At 36.7% G+C, this 21,856-nt stretch overlaps 1 protein-coding gene across 1 annotated transcript; it reads right to left on the reverse strand.

Annotated features, from left to right (window-relative positions):
• Window positions 1-4,210: 4,210 nt before the first annotated feature.
• Window positions 4,211-21,177, reverse strand: scinlb (scinderin like b). The gene is made up of 17 exons (XM_081375106.1): window positions 21,063-21,177; window positions 19,325-19,510; window positions 15,738-15,892; window positions 15,247-15,408; window positions 14,098-14,247; window positions 13,559-13,648; window positions 12,208-12,340; window positions 11,739-11,827; window positions 9,916-10,131; window positions 8,815-8,948; window positions 8,624-8,714; window positions 6,713-6,883; window positions 6,459-6,633; window positions 5,993-6,108; window positions 5,826-5,903; window positions 5,275-5,335; window positions 4,211-4,398 (listed from the first exon to the last, which is right to left on the reverse strand). Exons 2-17 carry the CDS (start codon window positions 19,503-19,505, stop codon window positions 4,238-4,240), a joined length of 2,163 nt encoding a protein of 720 aa, XP_081231232.1. The 5' UTR covers window positions 19,506-19,510; window positions 21,063-21,177; the 3' UTR covers window positions 4,211-4,237.
• Between the last annotated feature and the right edge of the window lie 679 nt (window positions 21,178-21,856).

Here is a 21,856-nt window from a genome sequence, read left to right on the forward strand (position 1 = left end):
AATTTCATTATGTTTATAATAAAAATAATAATAAATTGTAGTATTATTATTACTAGAACAATCTTTATTCTTAAAAATATCTGATTGGCTTTAGAAACCAAGATTACATTTCTGATATTTTAAGTATTAGGCTATAATAATAATAATACAAAATAACACATATTTTCAGTATCTATAAGTATAAATATATAAAAAAAAAAAATCTTTTGTCAAATCAACTTACATCATTTATATGATTCAGATAACACAATATTTTGAGTTTCTGATGATTAAACCAATCTCTTTCATTGTTTTAACTCGAATTTTTAAATTCAATTAACTCACATTTTAAGGCAACCAGGTTACTTAGCCTATTTTTTTAAGTTAAACCAACAATCATTTTTACAGTGTAATAATAATAATGTATTAATAATGTATTATTATTGTTATTATTATTATTATTATTATTAGGAATTAAGATCATTCTCATTTGAAAACTGAAAACAGTAAACAGAAAATGACACTATACACATACAGGAAACACATTCACTGACAGTCTGTGTGGCTAAAATTATGCTGTTCTATGAATTTTTCAGATTGTGCTGGAGGCAACTGAGAGCCTCCCCAGCTGCCATGCAAAACCTGACAATAGCACAGACCTGCTTCATTTTAGCCTTGTGTTGATGCTACGGTTGGAAATATTAAACTCTGAGCGAGTATGGGTGTTATTTAACCATTTCAAATTCAAACTACTCGTTTTTAATAGTGTTGCCCTTTCAGTTTTTCATAGAGCCTGAATCCTTAGCTGTGAGAACGTAAAGGTAACATTTAAAATCAAATGACAACCTCTGTAAAACGTTCTCAGGTCTTGAACATGATGGTTGACTGATCACCATTTCCACAATATTACTAAAGAAGAAGCTTGCATTGTTTTCTAGCACTGTCCAGTGCCAGCGGGCAACAGCTATATGTTGAGTTAAGCGGTGTATTATCTCTCCTAGCCACTACATGAACACATTTAGTCATTTAGCAGACGCTTTTGTCCAAAGCGACTTACAAATTAGGACTAAATTAAGCGAGTCATCGTGAAGAGGCGAAAAGCAACGCAAGAAGTGCTCAAAATACGAAGTTCAGTCATTGTTCAGAGTAGCATAAGCGAGGACATAAGGGAAAAGGAAAGGTAGGATATAAAGGAAAAGGAAAGTTTTTTTTTTTTTATGAGGATAAGTGCTCACGGAAGGGTTTTCAGTTGTCTTTTGAATGTTGCCAGGGATTCTGCATTTCGGATGAGGGTTGGGAGAGCATTCCACCAACATGGAACTGTGAATGAGAATGTTCTGGAAAGCGAGAATGTTCTGAAACACATTTTCAAACGTGGATACAGAGAGAGCTGTAGATCTCAAGAGGATGACACAAGATGACTTCAGTTCAGGACAGTCATCATACCCATATCCTATGATTCTTAGGACATCACTCAGCTGCTGTAAAAATGTGTTCAAAACTTGCATGTGCATCATGATGACGATTTCAGACAAGTATGGCAAACATGGCTTTTTAGGGACGATAGGTTGTCTAGAGAAAACAGGTAGCCTAGTTATCCAGCTTCTTGGTAAAAGAGAACAGTGTCATTGAATAGTATGATCTAGACTAGACCAACGCCTATGACTCATGTGACTTAATGCTAGAGATCCTGTTTAAAGTCTAACTGAGGAGGAGTATAACAGATAAACACATAAGTCTGTCATTGTGATATAAATTGAAATGAATGTTGTAATAAAATTATATTGTGGTAAATCAATTATTCATACACTACTATTTAAAACTTTTGGGGTAGGTAAGGTTTTTAAATATTTTAGAAAAAAAGCCTCTTATTCTCATCAAGACTGCATTTATTTGATTGAAAATTCATTGGAAACAGTATTATTGTGAAATATTCTTAAAATAGAAAACAACTGTTCCTAACTAGGCCCTAGGTATGGGTAGATTAGATTGTAAGCAAACAATCAGTTCTCATTATCAATGTGTTGGATGCAGGAGAAATGGGCAGGAATAAAAATTCCTTTGACTAGGCCCAAATTGTTATAGCAATGCAACTGGGTCAGAGTATGTCTGAAATGGCAAGGCTTGTGTGCTGCTCCCGGTCAGGAGTGGTGCGAATTTACCAACAGTGTCAGAGGAGGGACAAACCACAAACCAGCGACAGGGTGTTGGGCGCCCAAGGCTCATCCAGGTCATCCAATGCTCATCCAGGCTCAGACCAGACGGGATACAAGAGGGAAACGAAGACTATCCCGTCTGGTCTGAGCCAACAGAAGGTCTAGTTTGACACAAGTCGCACAAAATTCTTATGATGGTTATGGGAGGAATGTGTCACAACATACTCTGCTGTGTATGGGGCTGTGTAGTCTCTCTAACTGGAGCAGTGGAAGAAGGTCGGCTGGTCCGATGAGTCCCTCTTTCTTTTACATCACGTGGCCAGCCATGTATGTATGCGCCGTTTACCAGGGGAAGTGATGGCACCAGGATGCACTGTGGGACGAGGACAAGCCGGTGGAGGGAGTGTGATGCTCTGGGCAATGTTCTGCTGGGAAACCCTGGATCTGGCCATTCATGTGGCCATAATTTGACACGAGCCACTTACCTAAACATTGTTGCAGAACAGGTACACCCTTCATGACAATGTTCCCTGGTGGAAGTGGTCTCTTTCAGCAGGATCATGCACACATTGTTCAGGAATGGTTTGAGGAACATGATGAAGAATTCAAGGTGTTGCCCTGGCATCTCAATCTCAATCTCAATCCAATTGAGCATCTCTGGGATTTGCTGGACCAACAAGTTTGATCCACGGTAGCTCCACCTCGCAACCTACAGGACTTAAAGATCTGCTGCTAATGTCTTGGTGTCAGATACCACAGGACACCTTGTGGGTCGGCACTGTTTCGGCAGCACAAGGAGGACCAAGAGCATCTTAGGCAGGTGGTCATAATGTTTTGGCTCATCAATGTATATTATGGTTATTAAAATGTTGAATTTGTATGTCCATGTCATATGCAGTAAATCTACAGTATAGCAAATTAATCTACTCAATTTATTAAAGTTGAACTCAACAACAAAGAACAAGCTGAAAATATATCAATGGCTTTTGTGTAAAAAGAGAAAAAAATTAAAAGAATTTTGACACACATTTTTATAACATGTTGACACGTTAGGAGGTCATAATGGCATAATGGAATGTCTAAAGACTTTCAACAAAAAATAACAAGGGTAAAATAGAGTAACTCTAATCCACTATTATGAGTGCTAATTGTTTTGGCGGGTTTCCTTCTTTTATGGCAGCTGGTTCTGGTTGAACATAGCTAAACATCCACTAAAACCATTTTACTAGACTAGGTTCAATAAAACTAGATCTGTAACTCTGAAATCTGACAGTCTTAAAGGTGCACTAGGTAATTTTAACTTTTTAAAGAAATTAACAATACTTTTGTTAATGGTTAAAATGATCAGTGGTACTAAATAAGCTTTTTAATTTTACATGGATTGGGTTGCCTCATGAGAACAGACATGTTGAGATCACATGACCAGCCAAATACTACTCACTTTATCTCAGTAACTCACCTATTACTGGACTGTTTTGCTCACTGAATAAATGAATTATGGCTGACTGTGATCAGAGCATTTCTACAATGGCATCTGTAACTAGAAACTAGTTACAGTCCAAGGCCACTGCTATGCTGGCTAAAGGCCCATTCACACCAAGCACGATAACTATAAAGATAACGATAAAAATAACTATATATGCGTCCACACCAACGACCCATAACAGTCTTTTTATTCTAAGCACGCGTGCGCCTGGATGATCCAGATCCATTTTAAATGCGCGAGACCTTTAAATTAGAATGGATTCTGATTGGCTGTCAGTGTTTTATCGTTCGACAGCTGGAAAAAAATCGTTCTGAAAGTGATCCCAACGATATCGTTCCTCATATCTTTATCGTTATAGTTGTGGTGTGAACTCTGTTATTCTTTAATATGGAGAACGATTTTTAGAATTATATCTTTATCGTTATCTTTATAGTTATCGTCCTTGGTGTGAACGGGCCTTTACACAATGTAAACCAAACAAATTGCCAAGTGCACCTTTAAGTGAGATGGGCATTTTCACGGTCTTTAAATTTTGTACACCATGGTAAAAGTTGCAATTCATGGCACAGGAAAAGGAAGTGCTTTTATAAAAAAAAAAGAGGGAACGGTTCTGGATTTAAAAGGAAGATCGGATTCTCTCCATAGGGTCAGTGTCCCACATTTTAGCATCCCAAGCCTGGAACCAGCCCGTGAAGGTTGGGGGCTCAGCCCCCTGCTTTATGGTTGTGATGGGCAGCCCACGACGTCCAGAAGGATCAGTGTCCACATAATCCTTAGCTATAGACAGAAAACATAATTTTAGGCTCAAAACGGGTTTAACAGAACATGGAGTGCTGCAGGAATCATGTCTTTTTTTAAGCCGAAACAGAAGTCAGCATCATCCTGGTTCCCTCCATTGGCTTTTTAAATTATTGCAGAAAATAAGCTCTGTTATCAACAAAAGATTATCATTCTTAAAAGGTTTGTTCATTAAGGTAATCTTCACAAACAAACACTTTCATTTTCACAATAAGTAAAAGCTTAAAAAAATATAACCCGGTTTCACAGACAAGGCTTAAGACTAGTCCCAGACTAAAATGCATGTTTAAGCTGTTTTAACTGAAAGCAACTTGCACTGACATATCTTAAAATATGTCAGTGCCATTGTTTTGTCTCAAGATGCACATCGGTAATGTTTTTTCTAAGGCACGTTTATAAAAGAGACTTAAATGTCCTAATTAAACTAAGGCCTAATCCTGGCTTAATCTAAGTCTGTGAAACCAGGCCTATGAGTGAGGTATTACAGCTGTATTTTATGCAGTAGAAAAAAAAACGTGAAAATATGTTGAGCTTGTGTTTACCACAGACCTTATTTCAGATATTTAACCAAAATCTTATTTAAAAACAAAAACTGATTGACTTCAGGACAATGGAACCACAAGTTCAAACATGCTGACTTGTTTTTGGGTTTTGGACTCATTCCTGCATCACTCTATTAACAGAACACACTGATGAGTGGAACATGACTGGAATTCTGTGTTGAGCAATCAGCATCCAGGACCGGAAATATATGGTTTATGATGGAGGATAATGTGAGTGATTCTGCCCTAGCAAAGACAGAAGAGCAAAAACTCAATGTTTTATGAAAAATGATTTAGTAAACATGTCACTCACCTATTTTTGGTGACTCGGTTTTTTCGACCTCATTGGCTTCATTGCCAATCCAAAGAAAGATCTAGAAAGAGCAGCAGTTCTTTAACATTACAGGCGTACAACTACATACTAAGACTTCAGATGCAAAAACCTCTAAGTCTGTTTGACATTTTTCTTGTGAATTAGCATTTTTCATTTTATCATTTTTTTATTTTACTCTTATCAGTGACATTTTTGAAAATAAGACATTTCAATAACTGACTAATAACCTTTTCATTGCCATTAAAGTGAAATTATTGAACCTAAAAATAGGAGCCTGACACAAATTCTAATTAAAAAATAAAAATAAAACTTTAACTCACAACTATGGTCATTTCTCAGCAATTTCTACTTAAAATATTTTAGAGGCTGACATAACTTAAAAAATATATATATATTACAGAAATTTCATAACTTTTTAAGATGTTATTATTTTCTATGCCTTTTACATGTCTAGAAATCACACTTCCCCACAAAAATCCCACCTTAAAGGCATTTACCCCACAAAATCCCCTATATATGCGTTAACTCACCTGATCCCAGGTGTCAAGCAACATGACATCATCGGTAGCCAAGTCTGTCTGATTAAAGTCTCCAGGAACTTCCTCAACCTGAGAGAAAGCACAAGACAATCATCATCACATTCACAAACTGCAGCTTTCCTCCAGCCAGCATGAGTGGTTCTGTGACTCTCACTTACCACTAGCCGGCCCGTCTTATTGGAGCATCCGAACAGACGTGGTGGTTTGACCATGTTTCTTAGAGTTGGAGATGTCTGGTATTCCTTCTTCCCACCCAGAGCCGACCAGAATCCGGCTGGAGAGAGAGAAACATAAATAAGGAGTTGAAGAGATAATTCACCTAAAAATTTAAATTCTGTCATCATTTACTCTCCCTCAAGTTGTTGAATGAGTTTCTTTCTTCTGTTAAACACAGTAGAAGATATTTTAAAGAATATGGGTAACCAAACAGGCCCAAAGCCCCATTGACTCCCATAGTATGGGAAAAAAAAATCAACTTTTTGGTTACCAACATTCTTTAAAATATATTTTCTGTTCAGCAGAAGAAATAAAGGTTCGGAAAACCATGAGGGTGAGTAAATGATGACAAAATTTTCATTTTTGGGTGAACTATCCCTTTAAGTGAAATCAACATGGCGGACTCACCTGGTTCTTTACCCTCGGCCACATCGGTGGATTTTTTCTCCAGCACACTCACGACATACTTGGCAGCGACCATTTCTTCCTCGCTGGCACCTGCTCCTTTCCACACAAACACACAGTCTGGCGTTTTCAGCACAAACACGTCATTGGTGTTTAATTTGGATGCAGATGGTTCAACCTATAATGGAAGATAAATGCAGTGGTTAATGAGAAGTATATCATACTATATGTATGACAGTGTCCAGCCTGTGACTGACCTCTACGGCGCGTGTGGCTCTAGAAGAGCTCTGTCGGATGTGGAAGAGGCGTGTGGTGCCTGCTTTGGTCTGGCCGTCCTTGCGGGACGTGCCTCCGCTGTGAATGATCATAGGTTTGCCTTTGAACAGACTCATCAGGTGAGGGGGTTCCTGACCCTGTGTCACTCGCACCTGAGCAATGTATTCAGATGGATAAAACCATTTTAGCATCTTTTTAATAATGGTACATGAGACTACAACTGATAACAGTCACGACACACAAGAGTATTGTGGGATTACAAATTTGAGAATCTGTTTAAGATCTGCTGATCCTACATCCTTACACAACATCACAAGAAAAAATAAGAGGAAGCTCTTGTTCTTGTTCTCTTTATTGTAAGTCAAATGAGTCAGATTACCCAGACTCTCACATTTTGTCTTTAAACGCTCTTGGAGGCCCTGTCCCATCCTTTGAATAGTTATGCTGAATGGATAAGGACTGGTGACACACTAGAGTCTGGGGCGGGTTCCTATACCTGGATACTTCATTTGCATGCTTCGTTTAAGGTCGTCTCCCAGGTGCTTCATCTCCATTTCTAAGCACTGCCGACTAAAATCTATTTAAATTACGATGTATCATTGCCTTAGTTAGACTTGATGACTGCAGCAACCAACAGCTCGAGTTCTCAATAAAGAATCCTGCTGAAGATACAACCTAGTCTTTCCAACAGTATTATATTTAATGACTCTTCTGATCAAGATCGCACCCTGGTGGTTACCATCAAAAATACAGCAAATAATTCCATGTTGGATTAGTATAGACCTTATTCACAGCAGCGCCATCTTTGATTGGGAATGAAAGCGAGGCTGTAAGGGATAGACATACACTACCATTCAAACGTTTTAGATCCAAATGATTTTTTTAATGTTTTTAAAAGAAGTCTCTTCTGTTCACCAAGGCTGCATTCATTCGACCCGAAAACAATTCAAAACAAAAACATATAGCAAAAACAATTTAAAAGAACTATTTTCAATATTTGAATATATTTTAAAATGTAATTTATTCCTGTGTTCAAAGCTGAATTTTCAGCATCATTACTCCGGTTTTCAGTGTCACATGATCATTCAGAAATCATTCTCATATGAGGATTTGCTGCTCAAGAAACATCTATTATTATTATCAATGTTGAAAACAGTAATGTACTGTAATTTTTTTTAGGATTTTTTAGGATTCTTTGATGAATACAAAGAATTTGTATTTTCATTTATCTGAAAAAGAAAGCTTCTGTAACATTATACACCACCGTCCTAAAGTTTGGGATCAGTAAAAAAAAGAAAGGATGCCTTAAATTGATTAAAAGTGGCAATAAAGGCATTTCGAATAAACAGGTAAATGATGTTCTTTTGAACTTTCTATTCATCAAAGAATCCCAAAAAATAAAACCAAATTGTACATAACTGTTTTCAACATTGATAATAAAAATAAATATTTCTTCAGCATCAAATCAGCATTCGAATGATTTCTGAAGGATCGTGTGACACTGAGGACTGGAGAAATGATGCTGAGAATTCAGCTTTACATCACAGGAATAAATTACATTTTAAAATATTAAAATAGAAAACAGTTATTTCAAACTGTAATGATATTTTTCAATATACAATTTTTAAAATAAATTCAAATTAATCCTTTGTGAGCAAAAGAGACTTTCTTCAAAAACATCTTACCAACCCCTTTTAAACGAGAGTGTAGATCCTCAAGTTTGCATGAATCTGATTGTAGGGTTCTCTCTTATGTGGACTGCAGTGGAGACTATGCTGATCTAACATGTTAGCCAAAAACACTACTGTATCAGTGATAATAAGAATTGTTAGGGCATAATGTATTGGAACTCTTCACAATGCTGTTCTCTTCCACGAATGGATTATTCCCACCTGAACGGGAGCTCCTCCCATGGAGTCGTCCAGCTGGACAGTAAGGAAGGCAGAAGCTGCCAGCTCGTCCTGAGTGCACTTCAGTCCCTGCCTGCAGCACAACGACACACAATATGATGACACTTTGTTCATATGTCACAAACTATATAGATATTATGACACAAAACACTTTAAAGATGTTATGGACTGACCAGGTGTAGATGATATGCTGCTCTCTGCTTCCCTGTTTGTAACTGTAGAGGATCAGGTAACAGTCTCCTCCAAAGAACTGACCGTAGGTAGAGGGTTCCACCGGGACACGGTCTCCTCCTTCCACACGCCAGATCTGATTCAGACAAATATGAGTGATTAAAGAACATTGCCTTGAACTTGATCTCCCCTTTATACATATAATCAGCAACATTAAAACTCAAATGAAACTTGTCAAAACTTGTTTTTTTGTGACTAGCAAGGAACTTCAATATATAATATGGTTTAAATTGTATTATAAGAAGGATTACATCCTCACTGATGTAAGTGATGTGGAAAAGACAAAAAATTATAAGGGAAATAAATTCCAGTCTAATCTCATTTTTTAATCTTATTCTCATAAGAAAAAAAATGCATTTAAAATTGTATAAATGAAAATACAAATAATGGCTTGTATGGTTAGTAAATGTTTTAATAATTTATTACAAAATGTAATTGGCCTGTGTACCAAAAAGTTAATTTGATACTATTTCAAATTAACAGCTTGCAAAGATCTTTGGGTGCCACTTTATTATTATTATAATTGTTTTGTTTTTTTGCTAGAATTTGTTCAAAGGTATGCCTATAGATCTAAAATTATAGCAGGCCTTGATCAACATTATTTAGACTATCATTCAAAAGATTGGGATCAGTTAGATGTTTTCTATTATGCCTGACCAAGACTTTATTTGCATTTGATCAAAAACACTGTAAAACAGTAATATTGTGAAATATTAACACAATTTAAAAGAACTGTTTTCTGTGTAATGTAATTTTTTCATGTGATCAAAGCTGAATTTTCAGCATCATTACTCAATCTTCAGTGTCATATGATCCTTCAGAGATCATACTTATAATTCTATGGAACCTGTGATACACTTTTTTTTTTTTATGGAGATCTTTTCTAACTTTATAATATTTTACTGTCACTTTTTAGCAATGTAATGCATCCTTGCTGAATAAAACTATTAATTATTTTTCTTTTCCTTTTTTTAATCTTAACGACCCCAAACGTTTAAACATAAGTCAGTGTTAGAGAGTTTGATGACCGAAATGAAGCTGACCTGGACTTTTCCAGAACCATCATCGACCATGTTGTGCTGGGCCGCCATGGCCTTGTTGCTATGGAGGCTGGAGGCATCGAAAGGAATCTGCTCCACACGGGCTATTTTGCCAATGGTGTAGGCCTTGGTAGGGCCAGTGGTTTGGTCCTTGTCCTTCCAGTTAGAGAAGAACTGCTTGAACAGGGTGGTCTCGCCCCCTGCAGGAAGCACCTGGATCTACAGCAGCAAGCATTGAAAGTACAGTATCAGTACTAATGTAGTAAACATATCTTCAATCATATTTTATGTAAGATGTTATATGAAATCAGCAAACATATAAACCTTTGCGTATTCAGACATGTAATATTGTATAATCATACATTGTTTCGAAATGCAAATTCTATTTTAATATTATAAGTGTTGGTAACACTTTCCAATTAGGTTTCATTTGTTAATACTAGTTAAAGGGATAGTTCACTTTGAAATTCATTTTTGATATGTTTTAGCTTACCTCAAGGGCATCCAAGATGTAGGTGTCTTTTTTTCCGCAGTAGTTTCAATTTTGATATTTTTTAGGTCAAACCGTTCTTGTCTGTCATTCATATAATGCAGGTCTATGGTCACTGTCTCAAAGAGCATGCACAGAGTCCAAATTAAAACAATTCCCCATCGTCCAAATGAAACAATTCCCCATCATAAGTACACATTGATGGCCTAAGACACGAAACGAGCGGTTTGTGTGAGAAAACGAACAGTATTTATATAGTTTTTAGCTCTTGAAAACAGCACACGTCCAAATGGTCTGACGGCGCGGGCGAGTATAGATGTATACATAGATGTCGCCTTGGCTACTGCAGTTCATTGGAACGAAACCGTAGCAAAGCGACATCTAGTGTATATATCTATGCGGGTATAGATGTATACACTAGATGTCGCCTTCGCTACTGCAGTTCATTGGAACGAAACCGTAGCCAAGGCGACTTCTATGTATACATCTATACTCGCCCGCGCCGTCAGACCATTTGGACGTGTGCTGTTTTCAAGAGCTAAAAACTATATAAATACTGTTCGTTTTCTCACACAAACCGCTCGTTTCGTGTCTTAGGCCATCAATGTGTACTTATGATGGGGAATTGTTTCATTTGGACGATGGGGAATTGTTTTAATTTGGACTCTGTGCTTGTGTTTTGAGACAGTGACCATAGACCTGCATTATATGACTGACAGACAAGAACGGTTTGACCTAAAAATATCAAAATTGAAACTACTGCGGAAACAAAGACACCTACATCTTGGATGCCCTTGAGGTAAGCTAAAACATATCAAAAATTAATTTCAAAGTGAACTATCCCTTTAACAACATTAGTTAACATGAGTGATACTTGTACAGTGTTTATAAATGTTAGTTAATGTTAAGTTCAACATTTGCTAATACATTTTTTATGATCGAAATTCGTATCTGTTAACATTAGTTACTGCACCGTGAACTAACATGAACGTGAACACTTAAAAAGAATATATAAAAGTACAGTCAACTTGGATGTTTAAGTCATTTCAACCTAAATTACACTCAACTGACTTAAAAAATAAGTTCAATCTCGTATAACTTATAAAAAAAGCTGAAAATTGCTTAACTTATTTTGATGAGTTAAAGAATGTTGTAATAACTTATTGATCATATATTTTACAGTTTGACTATCAAAAGTTAATAAATGCTGTAAAAAATATTTCTCATTGTTAGTTCATGTTAGTCAATGCAACTAATGTTAACAAATGAGACCTTACAGTAAAGTGTAACCAGTGTGTGTGTGTGTGTTTGTTTAAAATGCTCATTATGTATGTACCTGTGTTTTATTAGAGTAGTTCTTCTCTTTGATGAACTGCTCTGCTGATTTCATGGCCGCTTTGCGTTCAGATGTGTTTGCATTCGGTCCTGTCGGGAAAAGGAAGAACGAGTCATACGCTGAATGAAGCTCTGTTATCTTTATGAAAAATACGTGGCACATTGTAAACAAAGGGCCCCTAGTGATCAGCAATGCATGCCAGCGTGGGGAAAGCACACAAAGATCATATCAGTGTGACATATCAATCATACATTTATAATAATGTTGGATAACATTAATTAATAGCCTGCATGGTCAGATGACATCAGATGAAAAGGAAAGTTGTTTCAGAGGCGGCTCAAGTTATTTCATTTGAATGAATTTGTTTTCTTTGCAACAATGTGCTCCGAGGAATGATGCACAATAAGACTAGGAATGCGTATTAGAAAAGAAAAGAGGATCGAGTTGATTTTCAAGTTGAGAGACACACCTTTCCATACAAACACATTCTTATCAACTCCGTTGTCCAGGATGTAGCACTCTTCGGGGGAGAGCATCTCCTGCTTGAACGGGCTGCTCTGGGCCACGACAGATGTTTTCATAGAGCCAGAGGCATCTGAGATCTACAATAACAATAGCAAACCACACAAACTGAGAAGAGATAAATAAAGGTGTTGAGCGATTAAAAAAACATAGCTAACGTTTTGTCCTTGTGCGAATGCTGTCGGAAGCATTTTAGGCTTTACAGCTGTCAGCCGTGTGAATGTAAAACGGTCCACATAAATAATTAAGAACTAAATACGTACCAATGAGCTAAAATATGAGTACAGATAAGAGTCTTATAGTCTTATACTACACCCTAAAAGTATGTACTCTTTTTGTGACTTTTACTCAGCACTCATACCTGTATTTACATCCTGTTTTCGGTCGAAGTCCATAGTAATCGATTGTCGAGTTCACACGCATAGGTTTAGTTCCCTATGATCACGCGCGTGAACTCGACAATCGATTACTATGGACTTCGACCGAAAACAGGATGTAAATACAGGTATGTGCGCTGGCTGAAATAACATCATTTTTATTCATATCTTTCACATCTACTGCAGTCAGATTCACCCGTGTTCACTCTGAAGGAATCACTCACATTAGCTGTGCACTTGTAATGACACATCAAGGATGTTAAGAGGCTAAAAGCTGGTTTAAAACTTGCCCCATTGAAGTCAACAGGGTGCAAATTTTAAAAAGAGGATAACACACCGTGTTATCCACCGATTTTTGTCGTTGTTCTCTGTATTGACAGCACTCCAAATTTACAAAAAAATGAGCTCAATGTTAAAATTGACCGGAGTTCTCCTTTAAGTGTGTGGCAGAAGAGTAGGCAAGCTTGGGCACTTATTTACATGCATCCTGACACCGTTTAAAATGCCCTGTCAATCATATTCCACGTTTCATTTAATTTAATTTGCTACTGTACTGGAGAGAAATGTAGTAGCACGTTGATCTGCCTGTTGTGGGTCTGTGTTAAAATAACGTTGCATTTTAAAAGTTAATGACCAAACCTATCTTTATAAAAGTTCACAATGTTGTTCCAGATGAAATATAATGTGGATAACATTGAATAAATATGTTGATTATTAATCACTCAAACCCCTCTAGCTAAACTTCTCTACTCTACTTGTAGGGTACAACAACACTTCTTTAACACTTTTTAATTGTGTTTGTAGTTCTCATCATATCCTCGTCCAACACACAATGGGTTAATTCAGGTTAACACACTAATTCTAATTTCGAATACTATAGTCGCATGGATAGTATGCAAATTTGGACGCAGCATTTATTACCATGTACAATGCTCCCTTCTTCTTGTTGGAGGTTTCCACTTCCTCGTCGTCGGGAGTTGCAGGGGCGATGCTGGTTTTGGGCCCAAGAGCCTGCGGGAGGAAATTCAGGATTAAAGCTCATATGGACACAGTGGGGCTTTATTTCTAACACTTATCTGATGCCAAGCGGACCCTATTCAACCCTGTGCTGAATGACCAGACAGCAGACTGAATATTTGGCATGCAAAACTCTTCCTTCTTCATTAAACACACGATGGATGCATTCTCATTAGCAGAATACACAAGCCAGAGCCAGAACACAAACAATCAAGCCATAGTGCCAAGTTTTACACTTTAGGCCTGGCTGATGGTGTCCATACCACAATATGTGGTCATTCAGCATCCATGGAAATGTAACAATGCATGAGCTTAACCAGCAAACACAAACAAATCAAATGAAAATGATTTTGAAGTGGATTTCTACCCATACTGTGGATAATTCAGATGGTGGTGGTGAGGAAATTGTTACAGGAAAAGTTGAGTTGAAATCTTTCACTCACTTGAGTCAGAGCCTCTGGTTCAGCCCCGTCCTCCACCATGACCAGCTTGGCCCTGCCGTTCCTCTCATTGTCCCGGATATCGATGGCCAACTGGGAGGCCTTCAGACGCTCAAAACGATTGCAGTCACTCCCACACCACTGATAAATATCCTAGCAAAATATGAGAGAAATGTCTTAAAAATAACTCAAATCAACACTACCGTTCAAATGTTTGGGGGCAGTAAGATTTTTATTTTTAAGACTGAAGACTGGAGTGTAGAATAAAATTACATTTAAAAAAATTCCAAATTGTAAACAGGTATTTTCAATTGTAAAATATTTCACCTAGGTGAACATAAGAATTATTTTTTTTTTTTTACATAAAAAAATGTACCAACCCCCAAACATAACTGTGACTGTCCTGTACATAAATTCTATATTTTCTCACCATCAGAGCAATACACAATTTGATAACAAAATGGAGTGACTGCGAGCCAGTAATAATAGTAATAGTTATAATTAGTGATAGTGAAAATAAAAATACAATATACCCCTATTATACTATTTTAAAGGTTCCTAATTTAGTTTTGGAGGTCTCCTACAATACGTTTAAAAAACAGTGTCTGAAATGGTTCAATCAATGATTTAGTCTCTCTAAACCCATCCTTTCTGTTAGCTACTCTGCTCTGATTGGTCAGATGGCTCAGTCTGTTGTGATTGGTTGACCGCTTACAGCACATGGGAAACTACATGCCTATTACCATATCTGAATTTTAGCTGTGGATCTTCCTCAGAAACGATTCTTTCTTTTAGGAGTAACTTTTTTTGATGTGCACTTTGATTTTTAAAACTTTTCAGACCTTTTACATTCACAAACATGCTAAATTACACATAGCATGAAAGATAATATTCAAAAAAGCAAAACAGGGGCACTTTAAATATATATTGATTTCTAAACCCACATCTATTTAACAGTTTCCTTATCCGTCACAATAATAATTATCTAATCTTATTTTTTTTATTTATTTTTTTTGTGCAAAAATTGAGAAGTGAATTGCAATTATGTTTTATTAATTACAAGCCATGTAATTAATTCCATTCAAATGTTTTCTATTGATAGGAAAGTATCTAAATAAAATGAGTGGTCAGGTCAGGTTCAGATATCCATACCTTCCCCAGGTCTACAATAAAGCAGTCTCCTTTGTTGAAGCTGCTCCAGGACATCTCCACCTCAGTGGCTCTGATGGCCCTCCTGCCCTTGATGTGCAGCAGACGCTTCACATCCACATCATTGGTCAACACGTGATGGAAGCCGGACGCAACCCCACCTTGCTGAGGAGTCGAGAAAGACAGTTCACTCATACACTCATACTATTGGGATAATTGCCAAAACACAAGCTAAGAACTAAATGCAAACCACTCAGCAGAGTGCTTCTCAAAGAGCCAGGCAAACTTACTGAGCTCAACAAATTGCTGAATATAATGGAAAGAATGTGGCATGACTAAACAGTAATGGATGTTTTAGAGCCATAATTGACTCAACCCTGGTGCTTCAACAAAGCAAAGCCAGCAGGACGTCTACTTTTGCATTCTCACTGCAAGTTAATGATGAACTCTGCTTCCGAGAAGGGCCATTTTCATTCATACAAAGCTGAGTTTACCTTATACTTGATGCCAGACTTGAAGTAGCCCAGGAAGGTGAGCGACTCGTTGTTTTGGACCTCGCGGAACTGAACGGGACCACCTCCGAGAAAGTCATCCAGCTGTGTGGAAAAGATAGCCGCAGCTCCACTTTCATCTTGAGAACACTCGTTCCCTGGAAGAGATGGAAATCATCACAGGAGAATTAGTGGAAGAGTTGTTGGTGCTTATTAATATAATCAAAAATACATTCAAATGCTAGTCACACATCCAATGACGTGAATACAATTTCTGTATTGAAATTCATTTTGATATTATTTGGGGGCAACATTATAGGGTGATACAACTGTTCTGATGTCATAATGAAGAGAAAATCCTCAATAAGAGAATGAAAGTTTTGAAAAGAAATACTTATAAAGTAGTTTTGCAAAATACAGCATATTATTCTAATTTGAATCGATTATTATTTATCAGAAAAAAATATTTTAACAAAACTGCTTCACTTATTAATATCTAAAACACTTTTGGTGTGACCAACAAACAAGTGCAGGAAATAAGCATAAAACATTTATGTTCTTTTTAATTTTAGTTTTAGTAATTTTTTTTTGTCATTTTTGTTAGTTTTAGTTTTTTATTTCCAGTTTTTTACACTCATAGTTTAAAATTTCTATTTGGTTTTATTTTTCAGTTTTATTTTTATTTTTAAACTTGTTTAGTAAACTTAAATTTACTTTTTTAATTTTATTTTATTGCAGTTAGCTCCCATGGCAACATTTCTCATTTTCATTTAAGTTTTTCATTACATATTTATATTGTATTTGAATTCATCTTTATTTTAATTAACTAGAACTCTGTTAACCCTGGTGTGTCAATAAGTCTTAAAATATCGAATAATTTGGCACCTTTTTGACAAGTCAAGGTTAGTTCAGGTTGTAAACTATCATGTGGTGCAGCTCCCAAAAAATGAATGACATTTATTAATTAATAATTCATGATATTTTTAAAAATTATTATTAATTTTTGACATTTATACATAGATTATTTTTGACATTTATTGAGTCATTAAATCATTAAAATAAGTTTTAAACTTATTTTAAACTTAATTTCTTCTGAACTTTAATATTATGATTCAACTCTGACCCAAAAGCAGCAAAAGACAGTTAAAACATGTTTCTAGGCCTTACTGGATGCTTCTGTCAGTGAAAAAATGTTCTAAAACTTACAGGAACACTATAACTGCTCACTTACCAAGCAGCTCTAGCAATGTATCTGTTTTTGCTAAAATAAGAACCAAATGAAAACCCCAAAGAGGCCACATGGTGCACATTATGAGTTTTTCCACTCTGTGTCCTCGAATAAACCTTTTCTTCTCACACTAGATCCAGCCAAATGTCTGAGAACTACTATGGTTTGGAGCATGCCTTCGAGCACATGCTTCTTTTTCAAACAACTTCTTTTGAGTTTAAACCACTGGGTGGGACAAAACCAGTTCCTCACTGATCAGTCTCTGGAATTGAACAGTGTACCACATGAACCTAAGTGGGCTGAGCGCAAACTGTCAGACAAACAATTGAAGGCGCGTTGTAATCGGTGGAGGAGACTAAACCTCAAAGTGACTACCCTTCTAAGATATGACATCTGTACTTGTACTTGTACAGATTTCTCCTCAGGGGTAGGAGGGATTGTCTAATGGGCAAAGCCCATGAGCCAGCATACTGCCTATGGGTTTTCATTTCTAAGAACAAACTGAGCAGTTATTAGCTTTATTATACTTAAAGGCAGGGTAGGTGATTTGTTCCAAAAACATTTTTTGTTGTGCTGGTTGAAAGTCTCTTCACATCCTGATTGCAATCACTCAGTTAAGTGGTCTAAATGTATTTATATGTATATCGTTTCAATGGTAACACTGAGTCAAAGCATTGTGGATCTCCTTCCTAAATGAGTGTTTTAGTGCTCCACTAAAAGTGTTTTTAGTAAATGATTTAATGACTCATTCACGAAGACAGTCATTGGGTCTCATTCACTCATACATACACACAAACATTTTCACAAACAAATCACAATTCACCAAAAACTTTTGTACTATACGAAAAAAAATTGAAAATGAAACCACATAAACGCAAAAAGCACTTGCTCTGTGACCTTATAATCATTTTTAGAAGTTATATTTCAGCTTAAACCGATATTATATTATATTGTATTATATTATTAATAAATAATAAAATTACATTTCATCTTAAATATATTTCATCATACTGTATACAGTGTAACATTAAGAAAAGCTGTGTTATAGCTTCAGCTGCAAGGTTTCTCTGAATAAAGCAGATTTGCGTGTATGTACAGCTGGCTAATGAGAGGTCTGTAATCTAGGTCGGGATAAAAGTGTTTATTGTGTTTGAACTGGTTTTGAGAATGATACACTTGGCATTACTCGAGGAGCGCGTCTGAAGAGAGCGGCATTTGTTTGAGAGTGTGATGAAAGGCTGTAAAGGAAAGGTTGGGCGAAAGGTATAAATCCCTTATATGGAGATGTTTGAGCATGTTTTGTGCAAATGAGTAACCTCACGCAGACGCTCATTTAGAATACTCCAAATTCGTTGGCACCGATAGCCTCTCGACATATAGCGCTGTTGCGCTTCAGGCGACCCGAGTTCGAATCACGGCTACCGATCCCGTCCCTTCTCTCTCCCACCTTGCTTCCTGTCCACTCTATATACTATCCTATCACAATAAAAAGTAAAAAATACTAATATTATATATATTAACATTAGAATAAGATTAAGAACAAATTCATGTGCGTACGAACGTGTTGTGAATTAGGCAGAAATTCTTTGTGAGAAGTTCTCCTGTGGGTACAAATACAAAATATTCCATGCAATTATTTATTAATGAAACCCAGTGTTTTATTCCTGAATGAATCAGTGTTTTTAAGTTAACTGGTTGAATGAATGATTCAATGACTCATTCATAAAGACAGTCACTTGGTTCGTTTCTGCATGAATCAGTGTCGTTGAAACGACTGAATGAATGATTCAATGACTTATTAATAAAGACATTCACTTACCGCCATCTGGCGTACATGTACTGTCACATTAGCATGGAAAAAAGGTCAAATTAGAAAGGCATGAAGCTTAAACAGAAGTCTTTTTCAAAATAAGCGACCTTCTGTTGGTCAACGCCACAAATTCAGGTGACCAATTTGAATACGTGGCGAAATCTGTGAAATCGCATTAAAAATCCCTAATCGCATCTCTGTTTCATTCCTATTGGAATGCCTGGATTATTGTTTCAAAAATTTGCCAAGCAATGGTAAATGCATGTCACTGACAGAAATGATAAACAGCATTTCTTTGGAAAGACCCGTTACACAAAATACATTTCTAAAGAGCTAAACAAAGCAAACCAACACCCTCTTAAAAAATAAATTGAGACTAAAAAGATGACAGAAAAACCACATCCTTCCTCATTTAAATCACCATGTGTGAGAACATATATTTTTAATATAGTATATCCATTGGTAAAATGCATCAGCAACATTTGGCTCTGAGAAAATCCTGTTCCAGGAACCAATAATACCTCTAACTCGAACGCTAGGTGTGTCACTTACCCATCCACATGTGTATATAGTAGGAGGGGGCGGTGGTGGTGTACAGCAGGAGGTAGGCGTCACCCGTATAGAAGTTGCCATAGAGATTCTTAGGCACTGGCTTCAGGTCCATGTTCTCAATGCGCCAAACCTGCAGACCAGGAGCCTTTCCTGCAGTCTCAAACTCCTTATGGGACACCATAGTGACTAAACAGGAAGCAAAAAATAAAAGGTTTGGGTCTATTTTCAGAGCTTTACATCATACTGGGAAAATGAGAAACATCTAGTTTCACAACGGAGAGGAGAAGTAGACTTTAGAGAAATAAGAAATATCTGTTCCCATTAGAAAGCCCTGGTTAGTACCTGAGAACTATGTGAGGTCTGAATCCTCTAACATCTCTGATTCTGGAATCACCTCCCATTAAGCATGCAATCTGGCAAAGCATGGCGACTTTGTCTGCCTGCACAATTTACTAACATGCAAAAATTCAAATGCAATAAACCATACATCACAGCTCTGTGTCTGTGTGACAGGGTTTAGATAAGACCTTTGAAAAGAGGACCTTAGTTATTGCGTTGTTGACTACCTCAAACAGCTGATAAGGAAGAGAAACACATGATCAAGGTGATAAACTTGACTTGGGTGCCAAGGAGGGAGGGAGTCAACATCCCTCAGCCAAACCAATCTAAACATTTAACAAGGCGTTTTGTATAATGGTGTATTCAGTAAATGATACATTCTGAATTCTTCAGTCAGATTGATTGCATGTAGTTTTCATGCTAGTAGGCTATGAAATAAAACCCTCTATGCTAATGCAGCTCATTTACAGCTACCGCTAATGGGTTTTCTTTTGTCTCCATTTGAAAAAGTACACATTTAGGACATGATGTTGAAGCACAATACATGCAAATGTATGCTTTTACATATTCCCAATCCCTGCGGCTGATGTAAATGGTTCTCTCAGTAACTTTTATAGACCTTCTCCTTTCATTATTAGTTTGACCTGTATTAATGATCAAATCAACATTTTTTTTTCTTATTCTCACCAAGACTGCACATTTGATCAAAAATACAGAAAAACATTAATATTGGGAAATATCATTACAATTTAAAATAACAGTTTTAAAATGTAATTTATTCATGTGATGACAAAGCTGAATTTTACAGCATCATTACACCATTCTTCAGTGTCACATGATCATTCAGAAATCACTCAAATATGATGATTTGATGCACAAGAAATATTTCTGATTATAATCAATGTTGTGGAAACTGTGATATTTTTTTTCTGGATTCTTTGATTAATAGAAAAAAATGATGTATATTATTTATGCACTTTTATGTTTATATTATTATTTTGTAACATTATAAATGCATTTACTGAAGTGTAGCAGAACATGCATTTTAGATATTACAATGCAATATCATGTAGACATGTCATGACTTCAAATCCTGCAACTCTGCTGTACTTTACTGTATTCAAACAAATTCACAGACAAGAATCACTGTGCACTTTAACAAGCAACTACAGAAAACTGGACTTTGTCTCATAAAGGAATCGTGACGTGCATTATATACCGCGTTCACATCTGGATAACATATTTCTCAAACTCCGAGTTACTAAGTGAATATGCACTGAGTAACATTTATATTTATAATCAGCTGCATTGCTTGAGGGAGAGGAAATCACTCATTCGTTGTCTTTATTATGCAGAAAGAGAGATATGACGTAAAAACAGAATAATGAAAACAACTTACGAGATTTGTGGCAGTCGCAGAAAGCTGTCAGTGCTCGAGAAAAGGCGATGTGTTGGTAGACAAAGTGTAGAATTTCTTTTTCCGAATCCGCGATTTAACTAGAGGGAGTGTCTGTGTGTAACAGGGGCGTGTTTGAATAGCCTACACGAACAGTGTCTTCAAACCTGATGTTAGGTGACTCGCTAGACAGCATGTTTAGGCATTAGGCTCTCGTGAATGAGCAGGTTAAAAGAATAATGCGTCTACAAGGTAACAAGCGCGCTAGGTTTTGACAAAGCCTACAAGCTCATTTTGCGTCTTTCAACATGTGATTCTAAAAACGTTTGTTTTGTGGAGATTTACTGACAAAAAGTGTAACTGTAGTCATAGTATTTTTCAACACTGCCATTTACTAAACCAACTGTCAGTGCTTTCCCCCCCATTTGCCACAAATTGTACCGTTTTAGGTCAGGTAGGCCTATATTATTTCCCCTGCATGCTACAGATAATAGCATTCACCTCCCTCAGGCTTTCACTGATCATCATTTCATCAAACTCAAGCCCAGCACAAACAGAATGTGGGTGTCACAAGTAGGCTATATGTTTGCCTAATGCAGGAAACATTGACCACACAAACAGGAAAGCAATGACCACACAATAAAAGAACAAATGCAAGAACAAACACAGCTTACTCAAACACTATTAGCAAACTCAAACACATTTACAGCTTCTGATACAGGTTGTGCTGCAGGACTCCAGAAAATGTCTCTTAGACAAGGTCCTTGCAATTGGCAGACTACAATCATATAATGTGA

The sequence above is a fragment of the Scardinius erythrophthalmus genome, assembly GCF_964197995.2.
Source record: "Scardinius erythrophthalmus genome assembly, chromosome: 9".
Classification (NCBI taxonomy): domain Eukaryota; kingdom Metazoa; phylum Chordata; class Actinopteri; order Cypriniformes; family Leuciscidae; genus Scardinius; species Scardinius erythrophthalmus.